Here is a 14,436-nt window from a genome sequence, read left to right as displayed (position 1 = left end):
AGAGAGGAGGGGATCACTTTATTCTTCAGGACACCAGAGGGCCGGAGCGAGGAACAATGGCTGGAAGTTGACCAAGGAGAGATTCAACATGGAGATAAGGAGGAACTTCCTGACGGTCAGAGCGATCACCAATGGAACAACCTACCAGTGGACGTTGTGAACTCCAACACTCTGGACATTTTAAAGAGAAGATTGAGCTGCACTTGACCGGTGTACTATAGGGTTCATGCTTGGGCAGGGGATTGAACTCGGTGGCCTTCATGGTCCCCTTTCAACTCTAACAAAATAAATAAATAATAAATTAAGTAAGTAAGTCACCTTGTGCATGTGGTAATTTTGCTATTGCAGTGTGTTGTGAAAGCTGTTCAAGCATCCCCAACGTTTGAGGCTGAAACTTTTGGAATTTTAAAAACATGTTTTGGGCGTCCTTGCAAAACGTCTGCTGAACTATTCACAAAAATAGCTGCCATATGAGGGAAACTAGCTATCCAGCACTGAATCCTATGTCAGTGACGGTGAACCCTTTTTTCCTCAGGTGCCAAAAAAGCATGTGTGTGCCCCCCCCCCTGGAGGCTGGAAAGCTCCTGTTTCCCAACTTCTGGTGTGCCCAGTGGGCTCGTGTTTCTCCCTTCCCAGGCTCCAAAGCCGTCTATGGAGCAGGGGAAGGGTAAAACACCCTCCCCCATCCCCCTGGAGACTCTCTGGAAGCCAAAAACGCCCTCCCAGAGCCTTTGTGCGGGCCAAAAATCAGCTGGATGGCACACATGCACGTTGGCTACCAAAGTTTTTACTACCACACTGGGTGTGGCTTATGCAGGACGCCCGACATTTTCTTTCAACGTCTTTCAGTGCAAATTGGGTGCTCTGGGGTGGAGCTCCATTTTGGCGACCCCACTGTGTCGTCGTCCCCCCCCTGTCCAGGCAGCAGTCCATCCCTGCACGTTGGAGCTGAGCTATAGGTTCGCCATCACCAGTGTGGTGTCTCCTGCTTGGGTAGGGTGTGTGTGTGTGGACTAGATCATTGTTTCCCAACCTTGGCAACTGGAAAATATTTGGACTTCAACTCCCAGAATTCCCCAGTCAGCAAATGCTGGCTGGGGAATTCTGGGAGTTGAAGTCCAAATATCTTCAAGTTGCCAAGGTTGGGAAACACTGGACTAGATGACCTACAAGGTCCCTTCCATCCAGTTAATCTGTCAACCCTCCCATAGCATGGGATGCTTTTCCTCCCGTTACTCCAGGGCGTTCCTTTTGGAGGATCCACTTATTTGGAAATCCTCTTAACAGGATTTCAGATGGAGCTTGCCATTGCTTCCTAAGCATGAGAGGGTAAGATTGGCCCAAGGGCAACCCACGGGCTTCATGCCCACAGTAGGATTCGAACTCCCGGCCTCTCGATTTTACCCCGGTGCCTTCACCAGTACTCTGCAGTTAAAGAGGTTCCCAAAGCCCACCGTCCCTGTCATACTGTCCTATTGTCCTCTTTTATCGTTACTTTTTACTTATGTTAATACAAACTAACACTCTCCAAATTTCCACTAGGGGGCGCTAAAGCGCAACCTCTTGGGATAAAGAGGCAAATTGCGTCTGGAGACGTGAGTGGAGCAGGGTTCTCCAACTTTGGCCGCTTTAAGACTTGTGGACTTCAACTCCCAGAATTCCTCAGCCAGCTTTGTTGGTGACCCCATGCGATGGAGCATTTCGTCCTCCTTGCCGCTGGGTGACGCATGGCTGCCATGTTGGCTGAAGGAACCTTGAACCCGGAACGAGTCGTAGAAATTTGACCCCGGAAATATTATTTCTCCCGGAAGCGGCTGCTCTGCTGCAGAAACGGCGGCGAGAAACAAGCGGGGAGAATGAACGCCCCTCCGGCCTTCGAGTCCTTTTTACTCTTCGAAGGAGAGAAAAAGTCAGTGGGAGAGGGGAAAGGGTCGGGTGGGGTGGAGTGCCTGGTGGACTTTGTTGGCAGGGGAATTCTGGGAGTTGGAGTCCGCCAGTTCCCAAGGTTGGGGAGTTTTGAATTCCTTCATGTTGATTTCATCCATTAGCTTTGAAGCCAAATGGGCTTCAGATTCTGCCTCAGCGCACTCTTCCTCAACAAGCAATTGAATCTGAAGATCATTTAATACAATGTCTATGGAGATTCTCAGTCATCCAGGTCATGGTTGTCCCAAAGGTGCTTTTTATTCAGAAAGCCCAGTTGCCTCTTGAAAATAGTTTTTGGGCCAATTTATTAGAGTACTGTACTCTGACAAAATATGGCATATAAATCAATTTAATAAATAATAAATAAATAAAAGGGGGAGGCTTTTAAATAAATAATAAATAAAAGGAAGAGATTTCTATGAAATACAAGAGATCAAGGAGCAAATCCTTGGGATATCTTTTATATATTTAGTATAGCAGAAAACGATACAAAAGAAAAATTGGTTGGATGAAAAAAAAATCATCCTATCAGAAAGATTGAAATTTGCTAAACATCCCATAATATTAAGCATGACCGTTTGAATGAACGTAGTTTTAAAAATAGAAAAAAGCATGGGAGAAAATGTCGCAGTCCCTTTGAGCGTGTGGTAACAGTTGCAGTCAGTTGAAATAGTACATAAAGCTGAGTATCCCTGTTACCTCTGCCTGACAACTTTCTTATCTTAAAAAGTTAGAGAAATTTGGCTGCTAAGGCAGAAAATGTCTGCATTCCTCTCCACATTACAAGGTTACGATAAAATTTAAAACAAAACAACAGTACATCAAAACCCAACTTACAGTTGTGTGGCCCTGAGGGTCTTGATGATTTGTGAATGTAGGTTTTGCATATTTTTCCATTTTTCTCCTTTTGCTATATATTTGGCTGGACTAGTCAAATTTTGCAAATGTATCTGTTTGGTGTGTTCCTGTTTATACTTTGCATATTATGGCTTGGTATGTGCTGATTGATTTTCACCAGGTTTTAGGACTTGCTGGATTTTGTCCTCAAATAAACATGTAGATTGTTTAATTGTCTATGACAATTTCCCATGCACTAAAGATCATAGCTTTTGTTTAATTAGAATATTTTCAAGTAGGAAATTGAGGTAGAAATATAAACAAACTTACATTTTGGCATCCAAGCACTGCGTCTATTATTTTCTGTTATCTTTACAGTGATACCTCGAGATACGAGTTTAATTCGTTCCGGACCTGCGCTCTTAAGTCGAGCAGCTCTTATCTCGAATGACTTTTCCCCATAGGAATTAATGTAAATAATTTTAATTGGTTCCAGCCCTCAAAAAACTCACAAAGTTAGTCTAAATTATGCAAAAAGACATTGCAAGAATAAATGTAACTTTACTTATTAATAAGATGATAAGCTGAGAGCTTTCCTTCCCTTCCTCTTTTTACCCAAAACAATCAACATGGCAAACTTTTATTTTTATTCATTAAACTGTAGTTATTTATTCAACTTCACTGCCACCCAATCCTGTAGAGGGAGGAAAGAAGGGAGGAAGGAAAAGGAAAGCAAGAAATGGAGGGAGGAAAGGAAGGAAGGAAAGAAAGAAAGGAAGGAAGAAAGAAAGGAAGAAAGAAAGGGTGAAGGGACAGGAACAGAGGAAGGAAGCAAGGAAACTTATGAAAGGGGAGAGTAACTTCACTGCCACCCAATCCTGTAGAGGGAGGAAAGAAGGGAGGAAGGAAAAGGAAAGCAAGAAATAGAGGAAGGGAAGGTAAAAGAGAGAAAGAAAAAGAGCAAGAAAGAAAGCAAGCAAGAGAGAAAGAAAGAAAATGAAAGAGAAATAAAAATAGAGAGGGAGAATGAAAGAAATGGAAGGAGGGAAGGAAGGAGAGAAAGCAAGAGAAAGAAAGAAAGCAAAAGAAAGAAAGAAAGAGAAAGAAAGAAAGAAAGAGAAAGAAAGAAAAAAGAATGAAAGAGCAAGAGAGCAAGAGAGAAAAAAGAAAGAGAGAGAGAAAGAAAGAAAGAAAGGCAACTTCAAAGAAAGGCTCACTGAGCATCTCTCACTCTCTCTCTCTTTCTATCCCTCTCTCTTTCTCTCCCCCCTCTCCCCCCCTTTCCCTCTCTCTTTCTCTCTCTCTCCCTCTCTCTTTCTCTCCCCCCTCTCCCCCCTTTCCCTCTCCCCCCCCAGGCCGGCAGCCATGTTTTAAAACAGCCGCGCCGTTTGCGAGCTAACTCCTGAGGTGCGGAAGTTCGCCTTTGGCGTTTGGGCCACTCGGAATGTGAAATTCAAAACAGCGTTCGGATCCCCCCACCCCCAGCAGAAGCCAAGGACCCCCAGAGTGGGGCGGCAGGGGAGGCGACCGCCTCTCCACTCACCAAGTGCCGGGATACGAGCCGAGAAGAGCCGGGCTGGCTTACTTTCCTTCCTTCCCGCGCTGATGCAGAGCCACTCGAACAAAGCGTCACGCCCCGCTGACGCTTTTGGCGGCAAAAGAGCCCAGCGTCGCTTCGGAAGCCGCTGAAAGCATCAGAGGGGCGCGACGCTTTGTTCGAGTGGCTCTGCATCAGCGCGGGAAGGAAGGAAAGTAAGCCAGCCCGGCTCTTCTCGGCTCGTATCGCGGAGAGGGGCGGCATACAAATCCAAGTAATAAATAAAATAAAATAAAAAAATGTCTCTCCTCTCCCAGCTCTTATCTCGAGTAGCTCTTAAGTCGAGCAGCTCTTATGTCGGGGTTCCACTGTATTTTAAAAAGAGCCATTATGATATAGTGATTAAAATACTAGAGGAGACCTGGATTCTAGTCCCCACTGATCCATAGAAGTGTTCTGGGAACCAGTTCCTCTTTCTTAGATCAGTCTATCACACAAGCAAGGTTGCAGAGAAAATTGGAAGAAGGAATACATAGACCCTATCCTAAAAATGGCAGGGATTGGAAAAAAATGGAAGAACAGATATTTATCTAGCAAATAAAAGATTTTTGACAAACTCTAAATGCTGCTTCCACTCTGAAATGGCTTTGTAAAACAACTTCAATTTTGTATCAAGGTAGCTTTATGAAAAAGACCATGTTTAATTTCCAACTTGCCTCTGCAGGTTTTCAAAAGTTCCTTTCAGTATCCTTGAAAGTTTTGGTCATGGCATTACCTATTTTGGATGGATTAACATAATCTAGGTTTACATAAAACAGTTGTAACATTATTGCATGATTATCTATAAAAGAGAAGACTGCACAAGCCTGTGTTAATATGCCTCCCCTTTCTCATTGAAGGATTACAATAAATAAGGACACAAAAGTGCCAAATGCTTGTCTGTTTACAATCAACAAAGAAGACCACACTCTTGGGAATATAATCAAGTCGTGAGTAGCAATTATTCTTGTTGCAAAATAAAGTTGATGAAAGAATGCAATTAAATTGGTCAAGTATCAAGAAGCAGAAAAAGTAGTGAAGTTTTTTTAGTATCCCTACCAAATTTGCATGTAAAACTCCAGAATATATACAGATCATGTGGAGAGGTGGTATAATTTAAATGTACAATTGCAGTAATGAAGGACATATACTGGTATATTTAAACTTCCCTCTTAGCTTAATTTCCTTTCCAAAATATGCGAATTTTTCATGTTTAATCATCTCTCTCAATATGACATTAATTGGTTTCGTTTCCCTTGAAATTTTGTGGAACATTGCAAGTTATTGGGATCTTTCAGTACTAGTGGTTTCTTTTCCTAATCGATGGAGTTATTTTGACTACAACAGTCAATTCTTAATGCAAATATACACACAATGTATGTAGTATGTAGAAAAGAGAAAAATGGTCATAATTACCAAAACAGAAACTTTCTTTTCTAGTTGTTAGAAATGAGCAAAAAGAAACATATTCTTTTTGCATTCTTATTGCAAAGCCGTCTTGGAAGTGAACCATAAGATTGATTGGCGGTTATGTCATCCAGCATCAGTTATAATTTTTTTTGTCTGTTTTTCCCCAGGCAATTGTTGAAAGATCCTCAAGTGTTATTTGCAGGATACAAAGTCCCCCATCCCCTTGAACATAAAATAATCATTCGTGTGCAGACAACCCCCGATTACAGCCCCCAAGAAGCTTTTACCAATGCAATCACAGATCTCATCAGTGAGCTTTCTCTCCTTGAGGAGAGATTCCGGGTAAGTCAGCAGATCCCAACAATCACATCATTGGGGGGGAAAGGGGGGCTGAGACCTGCTTGCCAAAGGCAGAATGATGAAACCTAAAGCTACCTCTGTGAATTAGGTGAGATATTTCAGCTCTGTTAAAATACTTTTTTATTGGGGGCTTTAATTATGCACCCACCCTTATAGCAAGATGGTTTTTGGTGCTGAAATTTGAAACTTTTGAGATTGAGGAAGGTTAAGCTTTGCAGGAAGGCAGAATCTGGGAATTATCACCCATAAGATATTTAAGTATGTAGTTTTTAGAGAAGAAGACATCAAGAAAATTGCCCGTTAATACCCTTTGATCTGAATAGGCTCCAAGATCCATCATCTGTTCCCACCTCTAATATGTAGAGTTCTGGGCAAATAGTCACATAGATGTCAAACATCAGAGACCAATGTGTGGATTTTCTATGGCAGGGAGGTTGATATCATTTATATCATCCTAACCAAGAATGTCCTTTGTGACATTTCCATCAAATTTTGTTTCTGGTAGTAATGGTGCTTGCCATGAATGATTAAGTACAAAGAGAGATGGCATTTTAAACATCTGTGTTGGCTTTTCAGATGCCTTAGTTTTCTGCAAAGGATGAGAAAAATCATAAGTATAAGAAAATATTGCACCTTGATAATTTCACTAATGTCCCATTAATGATGATGGATAATTAAATGGCTTCAGTTATTTGTAAAATAATAAAGGTGGGCTATAAATAAATATGTTTTGTCTGGTTAGGTTCATGCATTTTGAAGTTCAGATAGACTTAGAATAATTGCAGCTCCTTTCTGCAACAAGGGAAACTTACTACTTTTATAATCAGACCTTAAATGCAATTGTCAAAATTTTTATTTTTATTTTTCAATTACCATGTGTTTATTTTTTTTCTTAGGTTGCCATCAAAGACAAACAAGAAGGAATTGAGTAGTGGTTATATTTATCAAAGATACTTGTAAATAAAATTCATTTTTCAATGTAGTAGTCTACAAGAAATGTATTTATGGTTACTTTGCTACTGTACAATCTATAAGAAATTTCAATATAGGTCATTTACATGGAAGTTCAAGTTAACTTATGTGATGGTTAATAAATTATACTTCTTAATTGTTGCTTTCTTTTGAAGCAATTCATACTCCAGCAAAAACGTGGTAAAATAGTTGCTGAAATTCCCTCCTAATTTAAAACTGATAATATACTCTGTGCTTTCCATTTCAATTAGAAATATCTCTTGATTTTCTTTCAGATGCATAGTTGTTTTTACTCTGCTTTCTCAAGATGTGCCTTGGTATAACTCTTCTTTGCCTTACTGTTAAGATACTGCTCTTTTTAAAATTATGCAGGCAAACTGTATGCCTATGTATAATAGGCATAATGGGGCAATTTTCAGTTTCAGTTTGGTAGAGAAGTAGCAATAGCAATAGCACTTCGACTTATATACTGCTTCACAGTATACAGCTCTCTTTTCTCTCTCTAAGTGGTTTATATAGTCAGCCTATTGCCCCCAACAACCTGGGCCCTCATTTTACCCACCTTGGAAGGATGGAAGGCTGAGTCAACCTTGAGCCTGATGAGATTTGAACTGTCAAATTGCAGGCAACCAGCAGGCAGCAGAAATAGATGTAGTACTGCACTCTAACCACTGTGCCACCTAGTGTAGAATGTAACTTTCTCTTGAATTAAATGCTGTATTGTTTTAAGTGCAAGTATTTTGCTTGCCTCCTTCATGTACGCCAGTTGGCTGAACATTTTAAAACGTAGCATTCTCTACTACATGCAGTGCCAGAGATTCACTCTTTATGTATCACTGAACTGAGCTAAACTGAATGAGAAAGATTTTTCTTCTACTGCTGGTTTAAATTTATGTATATTTAATTCTTGCACATACTACTTGCCTTTCTGTTGAAGGAAGACAAAACTTAGATTTTTTTAAATTAAAATGGTGATTGCTAAGGGGGAATGCCATCTACACAGAACCCTTCCCCACAAGAAAAGCTCACCTAATTAAACAGCAGCATTGGGTATAAGGCGCCCTTTTTCAATTTAGATAGTAGCACTGATTATGTAACTCAAAGACTTTGGCCATCTAATCAGTAGGAAGCACTCCCTGGAGAAGAGCCCATTGCTGGGAAAGATTGAGGGCAAAAGAAGAACGGGACGACGAGAATGAGGTGGCTGGATGGAGTCACTAAAGCAGTCGGTGTGAGCTTAAATGGACTCTGGGGGACCATAGAGGACAGGAAGGCCTGGAGGAACATTGCCCATGGGGTCACGATGAGTCGAACATGACTTCACAGCTAGCAATTGATTATGTTCTACAAATGTGGGAAAAGTGATAAAATATTCCATCACTATTTCTAAAAAAATGTTGGTGCTTCAGCCTTCTCTCTTGATAGCCACTTGAAGTTGACTCAAAATGCTTTCTCACACACATATTTTCTGTGCCTCAGGGTATCCCCACAGGCAATTGTATACAGTGTTCCCTCAATTTTCACAGGTGATGCGTTCCAAGACCACCTGTGAAAGTCGAATTTCTGCGAAGTAGAGATGCGGAAGTAAATACACTATTTTTGGCTATGAACAGTATCACAAGCCTTCCCTTAACACTTTAAACCCCTAAACTTCAATTTCCCATTCCCTTAGCAACCATTTAGATTATTACTCACCATGTTTATTTATTAAAGTTTATATAAAAAAATATTTATTAAAGGTGGACGAAAGTTTGGCAATGACATGTCGTCATTGGGCGGGAAAAACCATGGTATAGCGAAAAAAATCGCAAAGTATTTTTTAATTAATATTTTTGAAAAACCGTGGTATAGCCGTTTCGCAAAGTTCGAACCCACGAAAATCGAGGGACTACTGTATAACAGAAAGGAGGAGGGAATGCATTGCAGAACTGCCATTGTTCCTTAAGAGTAGGCCAAGTAGACAAAGTTAATCACACCAAGAGTCAGATGATGAATTATTATGAAATTAAATTTTACTTATGTCCACACCTTACGAAATAATACTTTTACTCGAGGGTCTCATGCTGCCCCCTTTTTGCAGTTTGCTCTAAGGGGAATCTTCCTTTATGCAATTGCCCGAATGAAATTATCCTTGTACATACAAGTCCACACTACTTTACAATTAAGATTATTTCTTTTCAGTGAGTTTAACAAACCTGCCTGCACAATGCAAACTTGGATAGGTAGCTTTCCCCAAGACCTTTCAAGATAGGGGTCAAAGTAAACATATTTAACCTATTTTTTTAAAAAGTGCTTCAATTATGTTGTATCAAGTTTTATTAAATACTGTCCTATAAAACAAATACACTTAAGACACAAAGCAAAGTCACAGTTAGAAGATGTCGGCATTGGCAACAATTCTATGTAGTTCCAGCCAATACCTTTGGTTGATTTTCTTGCATTGGATATATATATATTTATAGATATGAATTTCATCCCACCAACTCCCATCCCTATCCCTAACCCACCCTGATTATTCTCAGAACAGTCACAAATACTGCACTACTGAAATGTGGTTGAAAAAATGGGATTGCTCCTTCTGGGTTGCCAACCCAGCTAGACTTTCTTCCATATTGCGGCAATGTTGACATCTGTCAGCGCGACTAGATATGTAAAAGTGGGATCTGTGACCACGTTGTTCACCAAGACATCTGTCAGCAACTCGCCATTTGCCTTCAATTCTGGCCACTTTAGAATCTATATGGAAAAGAGAGTGAATTTATCCAGAAACTCACAAGATTCACAGAATTATTTTATTGCACTATAAAATGTTCAGGAGATCATCTATTTTCTTTAAATTGCAATGGTTGTTTATCAAAAGCTAAGACTCTCCTTTATATCAATTGAAAAATGTATATATATGGGCACATAAAAGTTTGTCAATCTCAGCATGTTAACTGGGGAATTCCGGGAATTGAAGTCCATACATCTTAAAGCTTATAAGATTGACAGTTTTTCTTGATTTAAGCTGAAATGTACCCCTGTGCTGAGATCTTCTCATATCCATCCCTCTGTCAGGTGCAAAGAATCGGGACCATATGTTAAGTTCCAGTTAAGATTTTTTGCTCAAACCTTTGTACAGGAATTAAGTGATGGTCAGCACTAAATTGGTGGTAGTTAAGAGTCAACAGAATTCAAGGTGGTGGGATTGGACTTTGAGTTTTTGTTGACATAATGATTCTAGGCTGAGTCCTGTCTTGATACCAACTCAGGTTCTTCTATGCCTAATTCATAGGAAAATGCTGCACAGGGAATGAATTATAATTTTTCTTCACAGGGGAAAGGTTTTTTAATGTTTAGAGGATCATCATTCTTTCAACTAAATGAAGTATAGCACACTGTATTGTAGATAAATGGTGCTGATTTGGGATGGCAGGGCCAGCAGCTGATAAAGCCTGAATGGTAGGAAAGGTGAGTAAGGAGATAAGGCCTAACTACTGAGATGCGTAGAGCATGATTAGTACAAGTTTAAATAATGCAATATTATTTTAGCATGAATTGAAAATCGATGCCAGGTTGTGTTTAATCCAAATTTCAATAAATGCAAGGCTAAGAAGTGTGCAATGAACATTTGGCAATCATTTGAAGTTATGATGTTAAATGAATGGGGATTACAACTGATTCTTGGAATTCTAGCCACCCAGCATCCCTAGGGATACATGATTATAATCTGTATGCTTGACAATTTATCACCGATTGCAGTGCCCCAGGATCATATGATCTCCATTTAGGAGGGTCGCGTGTCACCTGGGGTAAATCTCCCCCCACCCATGGGCTCTCCCCTAACCCTTCTGCATTTATGCCATGCTACCCATTGGCATACACCCCTTGTACCCACCCTGAGCCTCAATGTGCCTTTCCACCCTGCAGCAGAAACTTACCTGCCAGCCAGCTTGCTTGCAAACTAACCGGGTTATAAAAACCTGGCAGGAAGTTGCCTATTTATTTATTTATTTATTTTATTTTATTTATCAGATTTGTATGCCGCCCCTCTCCGCAGACTCGGGGCGGCTAAAAGCAATAATAATACAACATAAACAAATCTAATATTTAAGTTAATTTTTTTTTAAAAACCCAATTTAGAAACCAATCATACATACTGACATACCATGCATAAATTTTATAAGCCTAGGGGGAGGGAAAGTCTCAATTCCCCCATGCCTGACGACAGGTGGGTTTTAAGGAGCTTACGAAAGGCAAGGAGGGTGGGGGCAACTCTGATATCTGGGGGGAGTTGGTTCCAAAGGGTCGGGGCCGCCACAGAGAAGGCTCTTCCCCTAGGTCCCGCCAAACGACACTGTTTAGTTGACAGGACCCGGAGAAGACCCACTCTGTGGGACCTAACTGGTCGAAGGGATTCGTGCGGCAGAAGGCGGTCCCGGAGATATTCTGGTCCAGTGCCATGAAGGGCTTTATAGGTCATAACCAACCCTTTGAATTGTGACCGGAAACTGATCGGCAACCAATGCAGACTGCGGAGTGTTGGTGTGACATGGGCTTATTTAGGAAAGCCCATGACTGCTCTTGCAGCTGCATTCTGCACGATCTGAAGTGTCCGAACACTTTTCAAAGGTAGCCCCATGTAGAGAGCATTACAGTAGTCGAGCCTCGAGGTGATGAGGGGATGAGTGACTGTGAGCAGTGACCCCCGGTCCAAATAGGGCCGCAACTGGTGCATCAGGCGAACCTGGGCAAACGCCCCCCTCGTCACAGCTGAAAGATGTTTCTCCAATGTGAGCTGTGGATCGCGGAGGACGCCCAAGTTGCGGACCCTCTCTGAGGGGGTCAGTGATTTCCCCCCCCAGGGTTTAACCACCGTGGGATTCAGTTAATGTTGGAAATCAGGATTGCAGGAATTGTTAAGGAACACCATGCTTTACAAGTGCATTGCTTAGCAATGGAAATTTCAATGCCAACTGCTGTCATAAGTTGAGGCTTAGCCAAGTGTGCTCTTAAAATTTTAAGTTGATAAATGTAATTTATAAATTCAATAAATAAACAAATTGTAAGCTGCCCAGAACCTTTTGGCATTGGGTGACCTCAAAATCAAATAAATGAAATGAAAACAATTGTTTGTAATTACAATTGGGATCAACCAACATTGCATCATTGTGACCTAGATTTTACATCCTTGAATACCTGGGAAGGCCCTATTCTCTCGGTTGGGCAATCTTCCTTGGTGGCACACAGAGCTGACAAATGGTTGCTGAGGTCATACATCCAGATGCTTCCTTTCTCATCACCACAGAACACGTACTCTTCTGCTGCAAAAGTAAAACAAGTGTCACCAAATTGTTCAAATGCTTCTAGGCCAGGCTTGAATTCCACATCTGAAGCTCAGCTGGCTGGGAGCTCTTTCTCAGTTCACTTACCAGCATCCACTTTTCCTACCAACTACACTGCTCAAAAAAATAAATAAAGGAAACACTTAAACAACACAATATAACTCCAAGTAAACCAAACTTCTGTAAAATCAAACTTTCCACTTAGGAAGCAACACTGACTGACAATCAATTTCACCTGCTGTTGTGCACATTCAACTTTGTACAGAACAAAGTATTCAATGAGAATATTTCATTCATTCTGATCTAGGATGTGTTATTTGAGTGTTCCCTTTATTTTTTTTGAGCAGTATACATTCTTACTCTCCCTCTTCCCCATTGCTGGGGTCCTGGCACGTTGGGGATTGAAACCAGGGAGCTAACATCATCTACTGCCCCAACGGTAAGACTAAATTAATCTGGAACTGCAGCATTTCATAAAATAGAAACATAGAAGTCTGCCGGCAGAAAAAGACCTCATGGTCCATCTAGTCTGCCCTTATACTATTTTCTGTATTTTATCTTAGGATGGATATATGTTTAAATTCAGTTACTGTGGATTTATCTACCACGTCTGCTGGAAGTTTGTTCCAAGGATCTACTATTCTTTAAGTAAAATAATATTTTCTCATGTTGCTTTTGATCTTTCCCCTAACTAACTTCAGATTGTGTCCCCTTGTACAACACACTGATACCAGTTAAGAGCATTCCCAAGTTATCAACCCAACTGATCAAGCTGATCTGGGGGCGACAACAGAAGCAATAGCAGCTGTAATAGACTGAAATGGTGGCACAGGACATGTTTGTGCCAGAGACATGAATGGAACTATATTCATGGCGATTCAGACAGGATACCAGCACTTACTTGGGCATGTACTGAGAGTGAGGTAAGAAAGATCTGTTGAAGACCATTCCAGTTCAGCCAGAATGACAGCTTGCACTGTCCTCCGCCCACCTTTGCCTTGCTTGAAAGAGCGACTCCAGCTCCAGAGGTTTATAGATGCTCTCTTTGAACTCTTGGTAACTGAAGAAGGGGGAAAAACAACAACACTGGTACCTGATCTGTCTCGCACAGCAGCCAGCCAGTAATTGACCTCCAATTAAAGCACAGGCACAAGGCTTCGAAATGAAAGAGCCTATTTACAATACGAGTTGGTGCAAAACACAAATTATAACAGGAATGTCCTTCGACTGCCAAAGTTCAGAACAGGAGGCAGAGTTGATAAGCGAGGCTTCAAAAACAAAATTACTCACAGCAGACTTTAACCCTAGATTTGTCCAGAACTGTAGCATGGTAGGTTTGAACAACAGACAAAAACTCTGAATGTGTTCTTTTCCTTCGAAGGTTCAAACGTTGGTTTTCTGCAAAGGAAACCTCCCAACTCCTCCCCCTTATATATAACCTGGGATTAGAGACTGTGCCCAGCTGTGCTCACTTCCTCCTACTGAGTCTGCGTAATTGCTCTTGCCTCCCCTGCATCCTTCTGACCGGTACATACAGGATCGGATCCCTCACCTCTTCCTCCTCAGACCCAGGCAAAGCCAGTTAGGGGTTCTATAGCCTCTGCAGGACTCTATCTCTCCCTCCTCCTCACTGTCTGACTCCTCCGACAGCCACACATGTAGCATAAAATAATAGGTTCATGTAAGGTATCATTTATTATAATTAAAACATACCAAGGTAGAAGGAGTTGTAATGGATAGTAAGGAGTTTAGAATTTTCTATGTTTGGACTAAGCATGGAGCAGTCTGGAAAAAACTCCATGCAAGCTTTGTTTGGACAAAGACTTACTTACTTACTTACTTACTTACTTACTTACTTACTTACTTACTTACTTACTTTTTATTTGTTTGTTTGTTTGTTTGTTTGTTAGATTTGTATGCCGCCCCTCTCCGTAGACTCGGGGCGGCTCACAACAATAACAAGAACAATGTAAAAAACAAATCTAATAATTTAAAAAACACTAAAAAACCCATTATTAAAAGCAAACACAC

The 14,436-nt window shown here is 41.0% G+C and overlaps 2 protein-coding genes across 2 annotated transcripts in view; one reads left to right on the top strand and one right to left on the bottom strand.

Annotated features, from left to right (window-relative positions):
- Window positions 1-1,784: 1,784 nt before the first annotated feature.
- POLR2J (RNA polymerase II subunit J) lies at window positions 1,785-7,091 on the top strand. The gene is made up of 4 exons (XM_070742479.1): window positions 1,785-1,909; window positions 5,200-5,289; window positions 5,917-6,091; window positions 7,006-7,091. The coding sequence occupies exons 1-4, from the start codon at window positions 1,857-1,859 to the stop codon at window positions 7,039-7,041; spliced, it is 354 nt and encodes a 117-aa protein (XP_070598580.1). The 5' UTR covers window positions 1,785-1,856; the 3' UTR covers window positions 7,042-7,091.
- A 2,288-nt stretch (window positions 7,092-9,379) lies between these two features.
- The window catches only part of LRWD1 (leucine rich repeats and WD repeat domain containing 1), a 54,167-nt gene continuing 49,110 nt past the window's right edge, over window positions 9,380-14,436 (bottom strand). The window contains exons 14-16 of the mRNA XM_070735211.1: window positions 13,307-13,465; window positions 12,260-12,384; window positions 9,380-9,817 (exon numbers count right to left, since the gene is read on the bottom strand). Coding sequence (XP_070591312.1) covers window positions 9,677-9,817; window positions 12,260-12,384; window positions 13,307-13,465 — 425 coding nt within the window. The 3' untranslated portion in view covers window positions 9,380-9,676. The remainder of the gene's footprint in view (window positions 9,818-12,259; window positions 12,385-13,306; window positions 13,466-14,436) is intronic.

The sequence above is a fragment of the Erythrolamprus reginae genome, chromosome 1, assembly GCF_031021105.1.
Source record: "Erythrolamprus reginae isolate rEryReg1 chromosome 1, rEryReg1.hap1, whole genome shotgun sequence".
Classification (NCBI taxonomy): Eukaryota; Metazoa; Chordata; class Lepidosauria; order Squamata; family Dipsadidae; genus Erythrolamprus; species Erythrolamprus reginae.
Note: the sequence above shows the minus strand (reverse complement) of the source record. Positions and strands in the feature narration are given on the sequence as shown.